Source organism: Bufo gargarizans, chromosome 2 (assembly GCF_014858855.1).
Source record: "Bufo gargarizans isolate SCDJY-AF-19 chromosome 2, ASM1485885v1, whole genome shotgun sequence".
Taxonomy (NCBI): domain Eukaryota; kingdom Metazoa; phylum Chordata; class Amphibia; order Anura; family Bufonidae; genus Bufo; species Bufo gargarizans.
This window is the reverse complement of record NC_058081.1, coordinates 212,894,722-212,910,528: the sequence shown is the minus strand read 5'-3', so window position 1 is coordinate 212,910,528 and position 15,807 is coordinate 212,894,722. Positions and strand designations below refer to the sequence as shown.

Below are 15,807 nucleotides of genomic sequence, written 5' to 3'. Positions count from 1 at the left end.
CACTTCTTTCCCTTAAAAAACTGGTTGCTTTTGCAGTATGCTTTGGGTCAATGTCCACTGCACTGTGAAGCGCCGTCCAGTGAGTTCTGAAGCATTTGGCTGAATATGACCAGATAATATTGCCCGAAACACTTCAGAATTCATCCTGCTGCTTTTGTTAGCAGTCACATCATCAATAAATACATCAAAAAATTGCAGTTTCCCAACGATGTCTCATGCTGTTCACAATTCGAATTATTGTCTGCTGAGGCATGGCATCCCATTCGTCTTGAAGGGTGGCCCTCAGGTCGTTCAGGTTCTGGGGTACAGAGTTACCAGCCTTTACATGGCGACGCAGCTGATCCCATAGGTTTTCAATGAGATTCAGGTATAGAGAAAGTGCAGGCCACTCCATTTGAGGTCTCCAGCAGGCGTTCCCTAATGATGTGACCTCCATGAGCTGGCGTATTGTCGTTCATGAAGATGAAATTATGCCTGTGTTGTTCATGCAGAGGCACAATGACTGGATCAATGTTGTTATTTAAATAGTATGGGCTTGTCACTGTACAATTCACAAAGTGTATGACAGTTCTGTATTTAATAGACACACCTGCCCACAATGTAACACCACCACCACCAAAGGCTTGTCTGGTGACAAAAGTGGCTGATGCATAGCGCTCTCCTTAAAGTCTCCATCGTTGGCAGCTATCATTTCAGAGTGAATCTACTTTCATTAGTGAACAGCCCTAAGGCCCACTAGTCCAGCATAGATGCTCCCTGGCCCATGCAAGATGAGGACGCCCGTGCCTGGTGGTGTGGTCAGGTACCCTTGCAGGTCATCTATAACACAGACAATGCTGATGTAAATGGTTTTGAATGGTCTGACATGACACTTGGGTGCCTCTCACCTCCCTTAAATATGCCTGGAGTTGTGTGGCATTCATCACTCGGTTCACAATGAAGCGGGCATTGTTCACAATTAAGCTGTCATCAGTGTGGGATGTGACCAAAGGATGTCCACTTCTATGCGTTTTTGTGACTCTTCCAGTCTCTCTATATCTCTGTTGCAACCTGCTGGTGACACTCTAAGCTCAGTGTCTGAGAACATCCTGCTTGAAGCCTGGCAAAGGGTACTATTGATCAATTATTAAGTGTCGTCTTGGTCTCATGTTGTCAAAATGTGAACAGCATGATGGGGGGGACTGTTTAGATACCAATTCTAATTGAACTAGGAAATGTATTGGGTGATTCATGGATCAAATACCTGTTGTGAACTTTGCTGTTAAACTCCTTGTTAGAAAACAGCAAATTGTGCAAAAAGTACCGAAACATTGAACAGTTTGACATGTGCACTCAAAAGTAAACTTAGAGAGGGTAACATTAAGTTTTAGGTTCATCCTGAAATTTCCCCCACAAGCCAAATATCTCTAACTTTTTGTAATAACTTTTTTGAAGGCGACACATTAATTCTGACTTTTCAGTCCCTCACGAACCATTCTTATAATATCGCTGTAGGTAAATAGTAGATAAGAGGATTATAAACATAAAATGACCAGTACAGATTTAGGTGCATGAAATATAGAGTGGACAAAATAAAAATAGCAAATCTAGAAAAAATGCTAACAAGTAAACTATTATGTTTGTACTTACCTTATTTGCTATTTACCTACAGCGACTTTATGAGAAAGGTCCGCGAGGGACTGGAACGTCGGAATTGATGTGTCATTTTGCAAAAATTATATAGTGTACTATATGTTGGGGCCATTGACCGCTGATAAAGCAATTAATATACACCTTTCACTTATGTTGCACTTTGGCTTCTTTTTGTTTCACGTTCAATAAAACATAAACTTGGCATTTGTACCTTGCAGTGTGCATGGAATATATATATATATATATATATATATATGAAAAAAAACTTATGAACTTTAGAAACTTTAGGTTTTCGGGAAAAGAGGCTGGCTGAGAAAAAAAAAGATCTTTCTGCGGGGTCTTTGTGCATGAAGTTCATGACACAAACAGCTCCAGCAGCTGCACTCTTTTTAAGACACACAGTACACTGCCCCTATACTCTCCCTATTGATACAATGTGACTTTCTACCTAGTAACTCGATCTAACTAAACATATCTTCTTTATAAGGGCCCTTTCACACCTGCGTTATAGTCTTCCGGCATAGAGTTCCGTCGTCGGGGCTCTATGCCGGAAGAATACTGATCAGGATTTTCCTAATGCATTCTGAATGGACAGTCCGTCCTTCAGGATGCATCAGGATGTCTTCCGTTCCGGAACGGAACGTTTTTTGGCCGCAGCAAATAGCGCAGCATGCTGCGCTTTTTGCTCCGGCCAAAAATCCGGAACACTTGCCGCAAGGCCGGATCCGGAATGAATGCCCATTGAAAGGCATTGATCCGGATCCGGCCTTAAGCTAAACGTCGTTTCGGCGCATTGCCGGATGCGACGTTTAGCTTTTTCTCAATGGTTACCATGGCTGCCGGGACGCTAAAGTCCTGGCAGCCATGGTAAAGTGTAGTGGGGAGCGGGGAGCAGTATACTTACCATCCGTGCGGCTCCCGGGGCGCTCCAGAGTGACGTCAGGGCGCCCCAAGCGCATGGATCACGTGATCGCATGGACACGTCATCCATGCGCATGGGGCGCCCTGACGTCACTCTGGAGCGCCCCGGGAGCCGCACGGACTGTAAGTATACCGCTCCCCCGCTCCCCACTACTACTATGGCAACCAGGACTTTAATAGCGTCCTGGGTGCCATAGTAACACTGAAAGCATTTTGAAGACGGATCCGTCTTCAAATGCTTTCAGTACACTTGCGTTTTTCCGGATCCGGCGTGTAATTCCGGCAAGTGGAGTACACGCCGGATCCGGACAACGCAAGAGTGAAAGAGGCCTAATCCCTACACTGTCCTCTCAAGATCCTAAAATGGCTGGCTTGTGTCTCTAATTAGTGTTTGCCTCATATCACTGGCTGAGCTTACAATGGCGTCTGTGCTTCACAGCTAGTACACAGCCTAATAGACCAGCCAATATCCTGCCTCCTGATTGACTGTCAGGTTGCCTGCAAAGCAGGGTTGCCAACCGTCCAGAAACTTCTGGACAGTTCGTAAAAATAAGTGACTTTTTTCCTGTGTCTTTTTTCCTGTGGCCTTTCCATTATTTTTTTTGAGGCTGGAGGTACTTGACTACATTATTTTGGTTATTATTATCATTTTCCAGCTCACAGTAAATGCTGGTAATCAGTTCTTCTCAGTATATTGAGTTATAGACATGTATCACTTATAATATTTATCATTCATTTTGGTTTTCCAATTTGTCTGGAAAAAATGTTAGTTTTCTGTAATTTTGGGATGTTTTGCCCAGAAAAAATTAAAATAATGGTTGGCAACACTGCTGCAAAGTATTGTGGGCAAGCCCGCTAGCCAGGGTTCCTTCCAGGGTCATGTGACCTTCCGTCTTGGGCCTCTCTCAGGTTTTTCTCATTAGTGTAAAATTTAAAGTACAGTTTTGCATGATTTGGCCAAAGCATATCACCAAAACTTTGGATTCATTTGTAAGAGGAATCTTTGTGAAATTCATGATGAATTGCTCATCTCTACTTTTTATTGATCATTTTAATTGACATTAATATTATCACCTGGCACCCCTGTCGCTTCTGATGCCAGCACCACCGCCACTGCATCTCCCCATCGCATGGAACAAAATATCTGACGGTGGGGAGCGGGGGGTTGTTTGGGGCAGACAGCCAATAGCAGACCGCAATAGAAATGGGCCTCCCTAGCATCAGGGGTGACGCTAGGGAGGCTTGTTCCCGTTGTGGCCTGCTATTGGCTGGATGGTAATTACAATCTGTGTGAGTGGCCCGGGCATTTGGGGTGACATTATAGGGGTTGTGGATAAACCCTTTAATCAAAAGTTATTGTTTATTTAATGTGTTAAGTAAATGTCAAGATAACGATTGTTATACTCGTACACGCAGTACAAATATGTATTACCTGGGTGGAAGACAGGTGAAAAGAAACTAATGTGTATGTTCTATATGTTGTATATTTTCTTTATGATACAGGGTGAAAATGGCAATTCTGGATTGCCAGGAGACATTGGGAAAAAAGGAGACAAGGTATCTTCTGTGACAGTAAAAAAAATGCAGTATTGATACATTATATGTTTACATGAAATGCATTATAATTTATTATATTTAGTAATTGACTACATACATATAAAGAACACTTCTAGCAATAGGACTTACTCCCAAACCAAAATAATTAAAATGCTAAAAAAAAATTCTCCTGCACTGCAGGGGACGATGCAGCGGCAGATGTTCTCCATCCTCAGTATGATGAATAACTTAAATATAGTAACAGTTTGTATGGCTGAAAAAAGAAATACGGTACGTTTATCTAATTCAGCCTCTTATCCACTGCTAACAATCTGCTGCTGGCAAAACTTTGTTTCGGAGTCTTAAAGCGCCTTTACACTGTCTGATGCTCGTTAGCGATAATCGGACTTGTGCATCAGGTAATAGGAACATTCATGCAGACGCCTAAATCGATGTTTGCCAGAAGGAGACGGTGCCGTCTAAACAGCACTTCTGTATGCTGTATGCGATTCTGTATGGGGACGAGTGATGACATTAGCAATCACTCCTCCCCATACTCCCCATACGCCACATGTAAACGCACCAGTCTCCTCCACTGACAACCAAGTGCTTGTCAGGAAGGAATGCTTCCTTCCCGACAATCGCTTGCTACATTGTGCCATGTAAAGAGGTCTTTAGGGACAGAATGAGCACTGATTAGGAATATTCATTCTCCATCAATACTTGCAGCAGTCATCTAATCAGTGATCATTCATTCCCATACGGTTTCATATAGTTAGCACCAAATGTCAGCACATCTACAACGTTATCAGGAGCAAGCGTTCCCAAAAACATTCATTTATAATTGCCCCGATCATTGGCCCCTGCAGAAAGGCCCTAACTCTCTGAAAGTAATTGGTGGAGACTGAGATATAGTGTTCATTATCTAAGGAGGAAGGAAACATTACTGTAATACAGGGGCTCCGTAAATTAATGTTTTGCTTTTACCATAAGGTTGGGGGATAGAAGGAAGGCTAGGAAATACATACATAGATGATAATCTATTTAAGCAGACATCATGAATATTGAAGAAATGGTCCTTGAGAATGTTGATCCAGGGATCTATTTGATTGTCAGTAGGGATGAGAAAAGATTTTTTCACTGGAAAATTGGTCAATGACTGGTGTTTTTGTTGAAGTTTTTTTTATTATGAAAGGTTAAATTTAGTGAATGGACTTTTTTTAAACCACTAACTATGCAACTATTTGTTCTTAATGTTGGAATGTCTGTACGAGGCATCACATTATTTAAAGGGGCTTTCCTGAGGGAGATTTTTTTTGGCAGGGGCAGAATAGGAAAAAAAATAAAAAATAAAACATTCCTCATAAATCACCCGCTGCTCCTGTTGCTGTTGCCGTCCCTGCTCCTGGCTCAACAGGTATGAAATTGTAGATTGTTGCCAAGCCAATCATAGCAGAGACCTGCGGTCACCTGCCTCAGCCAGTGAATGGCGGAGTGGGCATTTTATGTGTGTCGAGTCAGTAAGTGGACAGCAGCAGGGGCCGGAACAGCTTTGGAATGGCACCCGTAATTGGCGAGGTGAGTAATGCCTATTTTTTCTTAAAGAAAATCCCTCCCCCCCACCTCAAATGTATGAAACCATATGCTAGCGGTTAGCGCCATAATTTGTAGAGAATCATTCATTCCTACGCTTAGTACACCTCCTCAAATGAACACTGCTGAGCTTATTTGACCTAACAGAGTTATTATACACGAGTGAGTGATGCTAAAGTGCCTAATGATGCTCCGCAGAAGAAGTGTGAACGCTTCAGAGGAAATGTTTGTAGAGTAAATGATGTATTTTCATGAACAGAAGCACAGAGTGTATTCTTACATGAAGAATCTATTTTTATATGTGAGGTGTAATAAAGATGTGACAGGATCTTCATGTTCTGATGTTCCGTGTTTTGTTCTGCTACTTTTTTGGAGCATTCTTTTTATGTGACGTTCTAGGGAAATCTAATGGCAGGAAACTGTAGGTAACATAGAAACATAGAATGTGTCGGCAGATAAGAACCATTTGGCCCATCTAGTCTGCCCAATAATGTGTAAAAAGGTGCAATTGTAAAGGGACAAATCATAATACGTCTTAAACTACAAATAAAGTTATAAAGTATAACCAAAGGAATCTGACCACCTATCTCAGTGTTCCTCAACTCCCATCCTCAGGGCCCACCATCCGGATTTCCTTAGTATTGAGCAGGTAATATAATTAGTGTCCATGCATCAGGACTTACCACAGGTATTCATTCTGTGGGATATTCTGAAATCATGACCGGCAATTGGTCCCCTGAGGACTGGAGATGAGAAACACTGACCTAGAGGGAATTCTTGCTATATGTTTAAATGAGCTCCAATATCATCAACTAAATGCAATAATAGTACCTTTCATTTACAGATCTGTGGCTTCATTCTGAAAAAAAATCACTTTTAATCTATATGCAAATGAGCAATTAATTCCACTGAAGGCCGCCCCAAACCACTGTGCATCCTTGCACTTCCTGTTTCCTCTGCGTGCCCCTCCCTCTCCTTTTGGATTTCCAGGACCAGACTATACAGGAACCTGGCCCTGTCAATCAAGATAGAGAGGGAGTGGCTGTTAAAGGCAATCAAGAAGGAAAGGAAGTGGCTGTCAAAACAGGAGCAAGGGTGCACCAAGCAGCTTGGGTCTGCCCTCTGTGCACTTAACTGCTCATTTGCATATGGAATAAAAGTACCTTTCCTTCAGAATTAAGCAACAGATCACTAAGTGAAAAGTATCATGACCTAGCCCTACAAGGCATTGTGCTGGTTACAGACTCCCTTTAAGTGGTATGCATAAGATTTGGAGCTCTGTAGCAGAAATAATGAGCTTTATCTATCAGTATATAGTTATATTTCACTATAATTTGGAGATAATCTGCATTGAACTTTGGAAATATTCTGAAAAAAAAACAAGACAAAATAATGTTCAATGGTGGTCACGGTCATCCAACTATATCTATATATTATTTTTTACAGGGAATGTTAGGGTTTCCAGGCAAAACAGGAGAACCTGGGATAATAGGTGGTAAAGTAAGTATGTCGTATTTGGGATGGCTATAACAGATGTGCAATGGTTTTTTTCTTGCAGAGAATGTATGCAAAATGTATTTGTAGAAAATGGGACTGCAAATCATAGTAACATAGTAACATAGTTTATAAGGCCAAAAAAAGACATTTCTCCATCCAGTTCAGCCTGTTATCATGACAAGAGTTTAGAGTAGGAGCAACATACACATATAATACTCATTTTAAAGAATTGTCTCACTTCAGCAAATAGCATTTATTCCTATAGTGTGCAAGCACAACCACCACTGATGGATTGCAGGGTGGCTGTAACCATGGAAATGAGCAGTGTATAATGTGATGGAAAAAGGAATCCAGCCAGCAAAGGAAGCAATATGGACAATTAGGGCTTGTATTGACTTTCTCTACATAATAAATGCTATTTTCTGAAGTAAGACAACCATTTAAACTCTAGGACCCTGAACATGCCAGGAATTCAATTGTGGTTTATCACAATGTTCTCTTCACTGATTTTCCAATGTACTTGACAGAGGGATTCAGACTGCCACTCTTTAGGTAATGGCAATGTAGCCCCATGCATGTTGAAACCCCTTTAAGACATACGTATCATTGTGCTAGTTTGTGGCTCAGCTCACACACTCAAATACTTTGCACATGTGATGGTTATATTATGTGCTAGTGCTGATACCTTGATGTCTACAGGATACAAAAATAAGTTTCCAAAAAAGAAAGTGCTATGGGATTAGCAGGAACATTCTGACAGGCTTTCTACAACCAGGCGGAGGTCAAGAAAAAATGAACCAAACTTCAGATTTACGTCTGCATACATGAAGAAATGAGGGAATGTTTCAAATAAAAGCATTTAGCAGAAAACTGAGAATTATTGGTGCGTGACTGTAACAGTTCCAATTAAAGTCACACACCAGCACATTCAAGATACATCTCAAAGATATGTTTTTTTTCTGCTATAAACTTCATGATTTCTTTTACATTTTAGTCTTCTAAATTTAGACAATCATTACACTTGACTTTTCAAGGGAAATTAATTGTATTTCATAATCTAAAGAATTCCTGCCTTAAATTAACATGTCAGTTCCTAAACAATTATTTACACCATGTCAGCTAAACATTTTGTATTGCTTAGGCCTCTTTCACACGGGTGTTGCGGGAAAAGATGCGGGTGCGTTGCAGGAACATGCGCGATTTTTCCGCACGAGTGCAAAACATTTTAATACAATTTGCACTCGCGTGAGAAAAATCAGCATGTTTGGTTCCCAAACCCGAACTTCATGCTTGGGATCGGTGTTCTGTAGATTGTATCATTTCCCCTTATAACATGGTTATAAGGTAAAATAATAGCATTCTGAATACAGAATGCATAGTACAATAGCGCTGGAGGGGTTAAAAAAATAAAATAAAAAATTAAACTCATCTTAATCCACTTGATCTCGCAGCCCGGCTTCTCTTCTGTCATCTTTTTAGCTGTGTGCAGGAAAAGGACCTGTGGTGACGTTACTCCGGTCATCACATGGGCCATCACATGATCCATCACCATGGTAAAAGATCATGTGACGGACCATGTGATGACCGGAGTGACATCACCACAGGTCCTTTTCCTGCACACAGCAAAAAAGAAGACAGAAGAGAAGCCGGGCTGCGCGATCAAGTGGATTAAGGTGAGTTTAATTATTATTTATTTTTTTTAACCCCTCCAGCTCTATTGTATTATGCATTCTGTATTCAGAATGCTATTATTTTCCCTTATAACCATGTTATAAGAGAAAATAATAATGATTGGATCTCCATCCAGATCGTCTCCTAGCAACCGTGCGTGAAAATCGCACCGCACCCGCACTTGCTTACGGATACTTGCGATTTTCACGCAGCCCTATTCACTTCTATGGGCCTGCATTGCGTGAAAATGCACAAAATAGAGCTTGCTGCGATTTTCACTCAACGCACAAGCGATGCGTGAAAATCACAGCTCATGTGAACAGCCCCATAGAAATGAATGGGTCCTGATTCAGTGCGGGTGCAATGCGTTCAACTCACGCATCGCATCCGCGCGGAATACTCGCCCGTGTGAAAGGGGCCTTAGTCTTTTATATGCCAGCTATCAGTTTGCCTATATTCCCATGAGGGCTCATGCACACAACTGTATATATTTTGCGGTCTGCAAAACACAGATCCACAAAAAATACATATGACATCCGTGTGCATTCCGTATTCTGTTGAATGGAACAACTGGCCCATAATAGAACAGTCCTATCCTTGTCTGTAATGCGGACATGCGAAATGGACATGTGGACGTACAGAAACGGAATTCTCATGGAGTAACTTCAGGTTTTTTGCTGACCCATTGAAATGAATGGTTATGCATATGGTCCGCAAAAAAACCGGAACAGACACAGAAAGAAAATACGTTCATGTGCATTCTGACTCAAGAATATCTATACACCAGGGTGAAACTGGAGCACAAGGAAGCCCTGGACTAGCAGGCTCTCCAGGAACTGCAGGAGCGAAGGTTAGTAACTCTTTCAATCTGTCTGTGATTAGTCTAACTACATTCATCTTTGGACATCTAATTACTGTACAATAAATATTAACAAATATATCTATATTAGGCTAAATATATCTATGCAGCCAGTCAGATTGCCTGCCAAGGGAAGGAAACACATAGGGGCACATTTATCAAGACCATCAAGACTGGGGTTTTCATCGTCGGGCTTCATTCTCCATTCACAGCTGGAGAATGTTCCAAATTCATGCAGAGGCACAGGCCTGTCATAGATTGGGGGCGTCCTCCTGGTCGTGGGATAGACTAAAATCAAAGGCAGCCTCCTAGCTGCCATAGATTTTATTCTGAATTTACACCAGAAAACTAGGGTAAATGCAGATAAAGGTGCTGGGCCTGCTGCCCTGACCCCACCCTCCTTTGCCATGCCCCCTTTTCTCATCACTTCTGAAAAGTGAGAGAAGGGGGAAAGTTTCAAAAGCATGGCATATACAGTATGTACTATAAACACATGCTCATCATCAAGTAAAAATAATTTAGATCTATGTCATGTAGGTGGTTTTCATATTGCCCGAATGTTTCAATGCCTATTTCTTTACTTTTTTTCTTGTACCTAAAAAATAAAACTACATTCAAGAAACATTCTACTAAAACAGACTAAACTAATGCACATATACTACAATATACAGTAACTATAATAACCTACCTGGAAGGTGACAAGGAATTTATCAAATGCATCTTCCATATGCTTTCACATATATGAATATTAGAAATTAGCAAATTTTTCAAAAATTCGATTTGGCCGGTTCGCCTAATTGAAAAAAAATATTGGGTCGATCCAAATTTATTTGCGGCGAATCATGTAAAAAAAACCTGCTATTTCCTGGCTGTAGAGAGCCTATATAGTGGCATAGAACACTGTGCCTTGCAGTAACACGCACAAGGAGTCTGCCGTGGTAGTGAAATAATACTGTCAGTCAGTATGACATGCAGATGACAGGCGTCGCTCTTAGAATCACTGCACACTTCTCTTACAGTACAGACCAAAAGTTTGGACACACCTTCTCATTCAAAGAGTTTTCTTTATTTTCATGACTATGAAAATAGCAGATTCACACTGAAGGCATCAAAACTATGAATTAACACATGTGGAATTATATACATAGTAAAAAAGTGTGAAACAACTGAAAATATGTCATATTCTAGGTTCTTCAAAGTAGCCACCTTATGCTTTGATTACTGCTTTGCACACTCTTGGCATTCTCTTGATGAGCTTCAAGAGGTAGTCACCTGAAATGGTCTTCCAACAGTCTTGAAGGGGTTCCCAGAGATGCTTAGCCCTTGTTGGCCCTTTTGCCTTCACTCTGTGGTCCAGCTCACCCCAAACCATCTCGATTGGGCTCAGGTCCGGTGACTGTGGAGGCCAGGTCATCTGGCGCAGCACCCCATCACTCTCCTTCATGGTCAAATAGCCCTTACACAGCCTGGAGGTGTGTTTGGGGTCATTGTCCTGTTGAAAAATAAATGATGGTCCAACTAAACGCAAACCGGATGGAATAGCATGCCGCTGCAAGATGCTGTGGTAGCCATGCTGGTTCAGTATGCCTTCAATTTTGAATAAATCCCCAATAGTGTCACCAGCAAAGCACCCCCACGCCATCACACCTCCTCCCCCATGCTTCACGGTGGGAACCAGGCATGTAGAGTCCATCTGTTCACCTTTTCTGCATCGCACAAAGACACGGTGGTTGGAACCAAAGATCTCAAATTTGGACTCATCAGACCAAAGCACAGATTTCCACTGGTCTAATGTCCATTCCTTGTGTTCTTTAGCCCAAACAAGTCTCTTCTGCTTGTTGCCTGTCCTTAGCAGTGGTTTCCTAGCAGATATTCTACCATGAAGGCCTTATTCACACAGTCTCCTCTTAACAGTTGTTCTAGAGATGTGTCTGCTGCTAGAACTCTGTGTTGCATTGACCTGGTCTCTAATCTGAGCTGCTGTTAACCTGCGATTTCTGAGGCTGGGGACTCGGATGAACTTATCCTCTGCAGAAGAGGTGACTCTTGGTCTTCCTTTCCTGGGGAGGTCCGCATGTGAGCCAGTTTCTTTGTAGTGCTTGATGGTTTTTGTGACTGCACTTGGGGACACTTTTAAAGTTTTCCCAATTTTTTGGACTGACTGACCTTCATTTCTTAAAGTAATGATGGCCACTCGTTTTTCTTTACTTAGCTGCTTTTTTCTTGCCATAATACAAATTCGAACAGTCTATTCAGTAGAACTATCAGCTGTGTATCCACCTGACTTCTCCACAACGCAACTGATGGTCCTAACCCCATTTATAAGGCTGAAATCCCACTTATTAAACCTGACAGGGCACACCTGTGAAGTGAAAACCATTTCAGGTGACTACCTCTTGAAGCTCATCAAGAGAATGCCAAGAGTGTGCAAAGCAGTAATCAAAGCAAAAGGTGGCTACTTTGAAGAACCTAGAATATGACATATTTTCAGTTGTTTCACACTTTTTTGCTATGTATATAATTCCACATGTGTTAATTCATAGTTTTGATGCCTTCAGTGTGAATCTACAATTTTCATAGTCATGAAAATAAAGAAAACTCTTTGAATGAGAAGGTGTGTCCAAACTTTTGGTCTGTACTGTATTTGGGCAGTCACGTGGCCAAAACTGACCAAATAACCCAACTATGAACTCAGCCTTACAGGTCAATGTTAGCGCCAAGAAGAAGCACACTCCTTTACATAGACATCTGTAAAGGGGGAGTATTAATCACCAATATTATGCGAATATCGATAATTAATATTCCTAAATAGGAGGAGCCGTCTAGTGAAGACTCCGCCTATTTATGCCTTTATATAATAATAACACAATACTTTCGCTATGCTTTACACTAATCACTATGCTAACTGCATGTGCCTTACTCACTACCGCTAACAAGTACACACTACACAAAAGGGTACAAACATAACGGTATTTATTACTTACACTACGCACGCAATATACTAACAATACAGCACTAAATATACAATCCTAAACTACACTACACGTTCCCAATTCCACCCATAAACTAACTAGACAATTCACACATACAAGTAATATTAACAATAACCCACCCGTCTGTCTACTCACTGTCCCTACGGGGTTACAAGAGGGTTAAACACAACAATGGCTCTGCAGGGGTTAATACCTGCAGGCCATGGAATACAGGGTTAAAAAGGGTTGTTTGCAGAGCAGAGGCGTGTTCTACAGAACCAGGGGATGCAGGGGTTAACCAGGGGGGTTAAATGGTAGGGGGTCAGGGATATCAAGGGTTCAGGGATCAGGGACACAGCAGGGAAACCAGGGGTTATTGGTTTATTATCAGAGGTGTATCCAGGGGATTAGGATACCAGGGGTATAGGGGTTATCAGGGTTCAGTAGGGAGAGGAATCGTTGGTGGGATAGGGGATCAGGGGTTATAGTAGGGACTGGAATAAGGGGGTGATACTGTCCAGCCAGGGGGGTCGCTCCTGAGCGCCCTCTTCTTCAGAGGGGCCGGTCCGGGTCCTTCAGGAGGGGGGGGGTCCGGTCACGGCCTGAGCGCAGGGTGCGCTCTCCAGTCTCCAGGTCAGTGGGGGGGTCCAGCCTTGGGCGCCGATCGCGCTCTCTTAGGGGTCTCGTCCTGAGCACAGGATGCGCTCTCCTAGCAGTTGGGGGTCCGGTCGGGCGCTCTGCTCTGAGCGCAGGACGCGCTCTCCTCCATGTGGGGGCCCAGACCCTAACCTTCTGAGTGCCGCGGCCACCGGATATTTATCCCCGGCGTCCCGCACTCCCGCCGTGGGCCGGCGCAGTGATATGACGTCACTGCGCCGGCCAGCACATCGGGACACACTGCAGACAGGCGGGAGACGCCTTAGATCTCCCGCCTGCAGCACCTAGCATTCCGGACAGTGCGATAGTAATCGCACTGTCGGAATGCGCATAATAGGAGGAGGGGAGGCTTCTCCCCTTCTTCTATCATGCGTAATTATCTCCAGCGGCGCTGAAGATAATTACAACAAAGGGCTCAGATTCTGTTGAATCTGAGCTCTTTGTATCCATCAGGATGACCGGACCCTTGTCTGGTCATTCTGATGCAATTAGCCAGATTGCATCGCTGCGAATGCTTGGGGCACATTCACACCGATGCACCTGGTTTCAGGTGTAGGAGGAGGGGAATATATATAATATACATGCGTATGGATGCTTGGGGCACATCCATACACATGTATACATTAATATTAGGAACATGGGGATATATATCTAAAAGGGGGCACACATGATAATATAAGGGGGCACGAGCCCCTACATTATAAGGAGGCACAAGCCCCTACATTATAAGGAGGCACAAGCCCCTACATTATAAGGGGGCACAGCACATATATCCCACAGGGGCCACTATGAGCCCCTGGGGATCACCATGGGCAGACGTGCGCAGATGTTGGGCACATCTGCGCACATCATCCCATGATGCGGTGGTTAATGTATGCATATATACCATACAGGCCCGCACGTGTTTGCAGGCATGCATGGATATATATGCATACATCTCAACCCTTCCTTAACAACATCTATTGTAGACTTCTATTTTACAGAGATGTCTACAGAGCCTGTTCTATTAAACTGCTTATTCAAGTAGAGCCCCCGAAAGAGTAGAGAGGATGTCAGCAGTAAGTTTATGTTGATGTCACTGATTATTTTGCCCTTCCTCTGATCCATCAAAACAATAACTGCCAAAAAACTGATCCTGTCTGTAGAGCATCCGCCTTCACTCGGTCAGCATTTGGTCAGTAATCCATCAGTTTTGCTAATGCCAAAAAAACAAGAGCAGATCCAAAACAGAGATAACACGTGAATGGAACATTTGCATGTCTTCTGCGTTTTATACCCACTCCTTCTTTTGGCTACCAAATCACAAGCCAATTCTGATGGGACCATACAGGCCTTACAGCTGCTACACAGACAGGATCTGTTCGTATAATTTTTCTTTACTTCTGACAGATCAAAAGGCTCAAATAAATGATGATGTCAGCCAGGCCGAAAGGCAAAATAGTGTCCCAGTCATTATTTGGGAGGGTGGGAACAGCATGAGAAGTCCACAGAGTGGCCCTATGACATGGTGGTGAGGCGGAAGCAGCATGAGGAGACCACAGAGTGGCCCAATGACAGAGTCTGAAGGTGGCGACTGCATCAGGAGGAGGCCACAGAGTGGCACAACGATAGTGTGGTGGTGGCGGCATCAGGAGGAGGTCACAGAGTGGCACAATGACAGTGTGGAGGTGGTAGCAGCAGCATCGGGAGACCACAGAGTAGCAAGGTGACATAGTGTGGAGGTGGCAGCAGCATCAGGACACCACAGAGTGGCAAGGTGACATAGTGTGGAGGTGGCAGCAGCATCAGGACACCACAGAGTGGCAAGGTTAGATAGTGTGGAGGTGGCAGCAGCATCAGGAGACCACAGAGTGACCCGGTGACAGAGTGAGGAGGTGGCAGCAGCATCAGAAGACCACAGAGTGACCCGGTGACAGAGTTGGGAGGTGAATGGCAATACGAGTACCAGCTGAAGATGGTGGGTGAAAGAAGGAGCACTTGGCATCAGGGGGGTGGCAGCATTAGAATAGTAGCTGAGGCAGGTAGCCAGAATAAACCGGTCTCTTTTGTCAAAGTGTTGGTGTGGCACATCCAGATCTGCCCAAGGAGGGTGGTCCCCGCTGTTGCTGCCTATTCCGAGATCTCTAATGTCAGTGGTGGTGAAGGTGACGATGATGACGTGTCGATGGATGTCAGGTGGGTGCCCACAAAAGAGGAAGAGGAGGAGAGTTCAGAGTGAGAGACGGAGCAGCAGATAGGGAAGAGACGGAGGAGAAGCAGGCAGAACTCGCAGTGCACAGGAGGCAAAAAGCAGACTGCAAATGTATCTGGATCGAGCCATCCACCATGCACGGTCACCTTTAGCACTCCCAGGATGCCGGCACATGGCTCTGCAGTGTGTTTTTTTTTTTAACGTCTCAGGTGCTGACAAAAGTGTTGACATCTGAAGCTTGTGCTGCCAACGCATAAGTGGCAGTAAGCCCAAAACTC

The 15,807-nt window shown here is 43.4% G+C and overlaps 1 protein-coding gene across 1 annotated transcript in view; it reads left to right on the top strand.

Annotated features, from left to right (window-relative positions):
- Positions 1-15,807, top strand: part of LOC122925784 (collagen alpha-1(VII) chain-like) — a 556,601-nt gene that overhangs the window by 397,243 nt on the left and 143,551 nt on the right. The window contains 3 exon segments of the mRNA XM_044277135.1: positions 4,057-4,110; positions 7,129-7,182; positions 9,638-9,700. Of these exon segments, the coding sequence (XP_044133070.1) occupies positions 4,057-4,110; positions 7,129-7,182; positions 9,638-9,700 (171 nt within the window).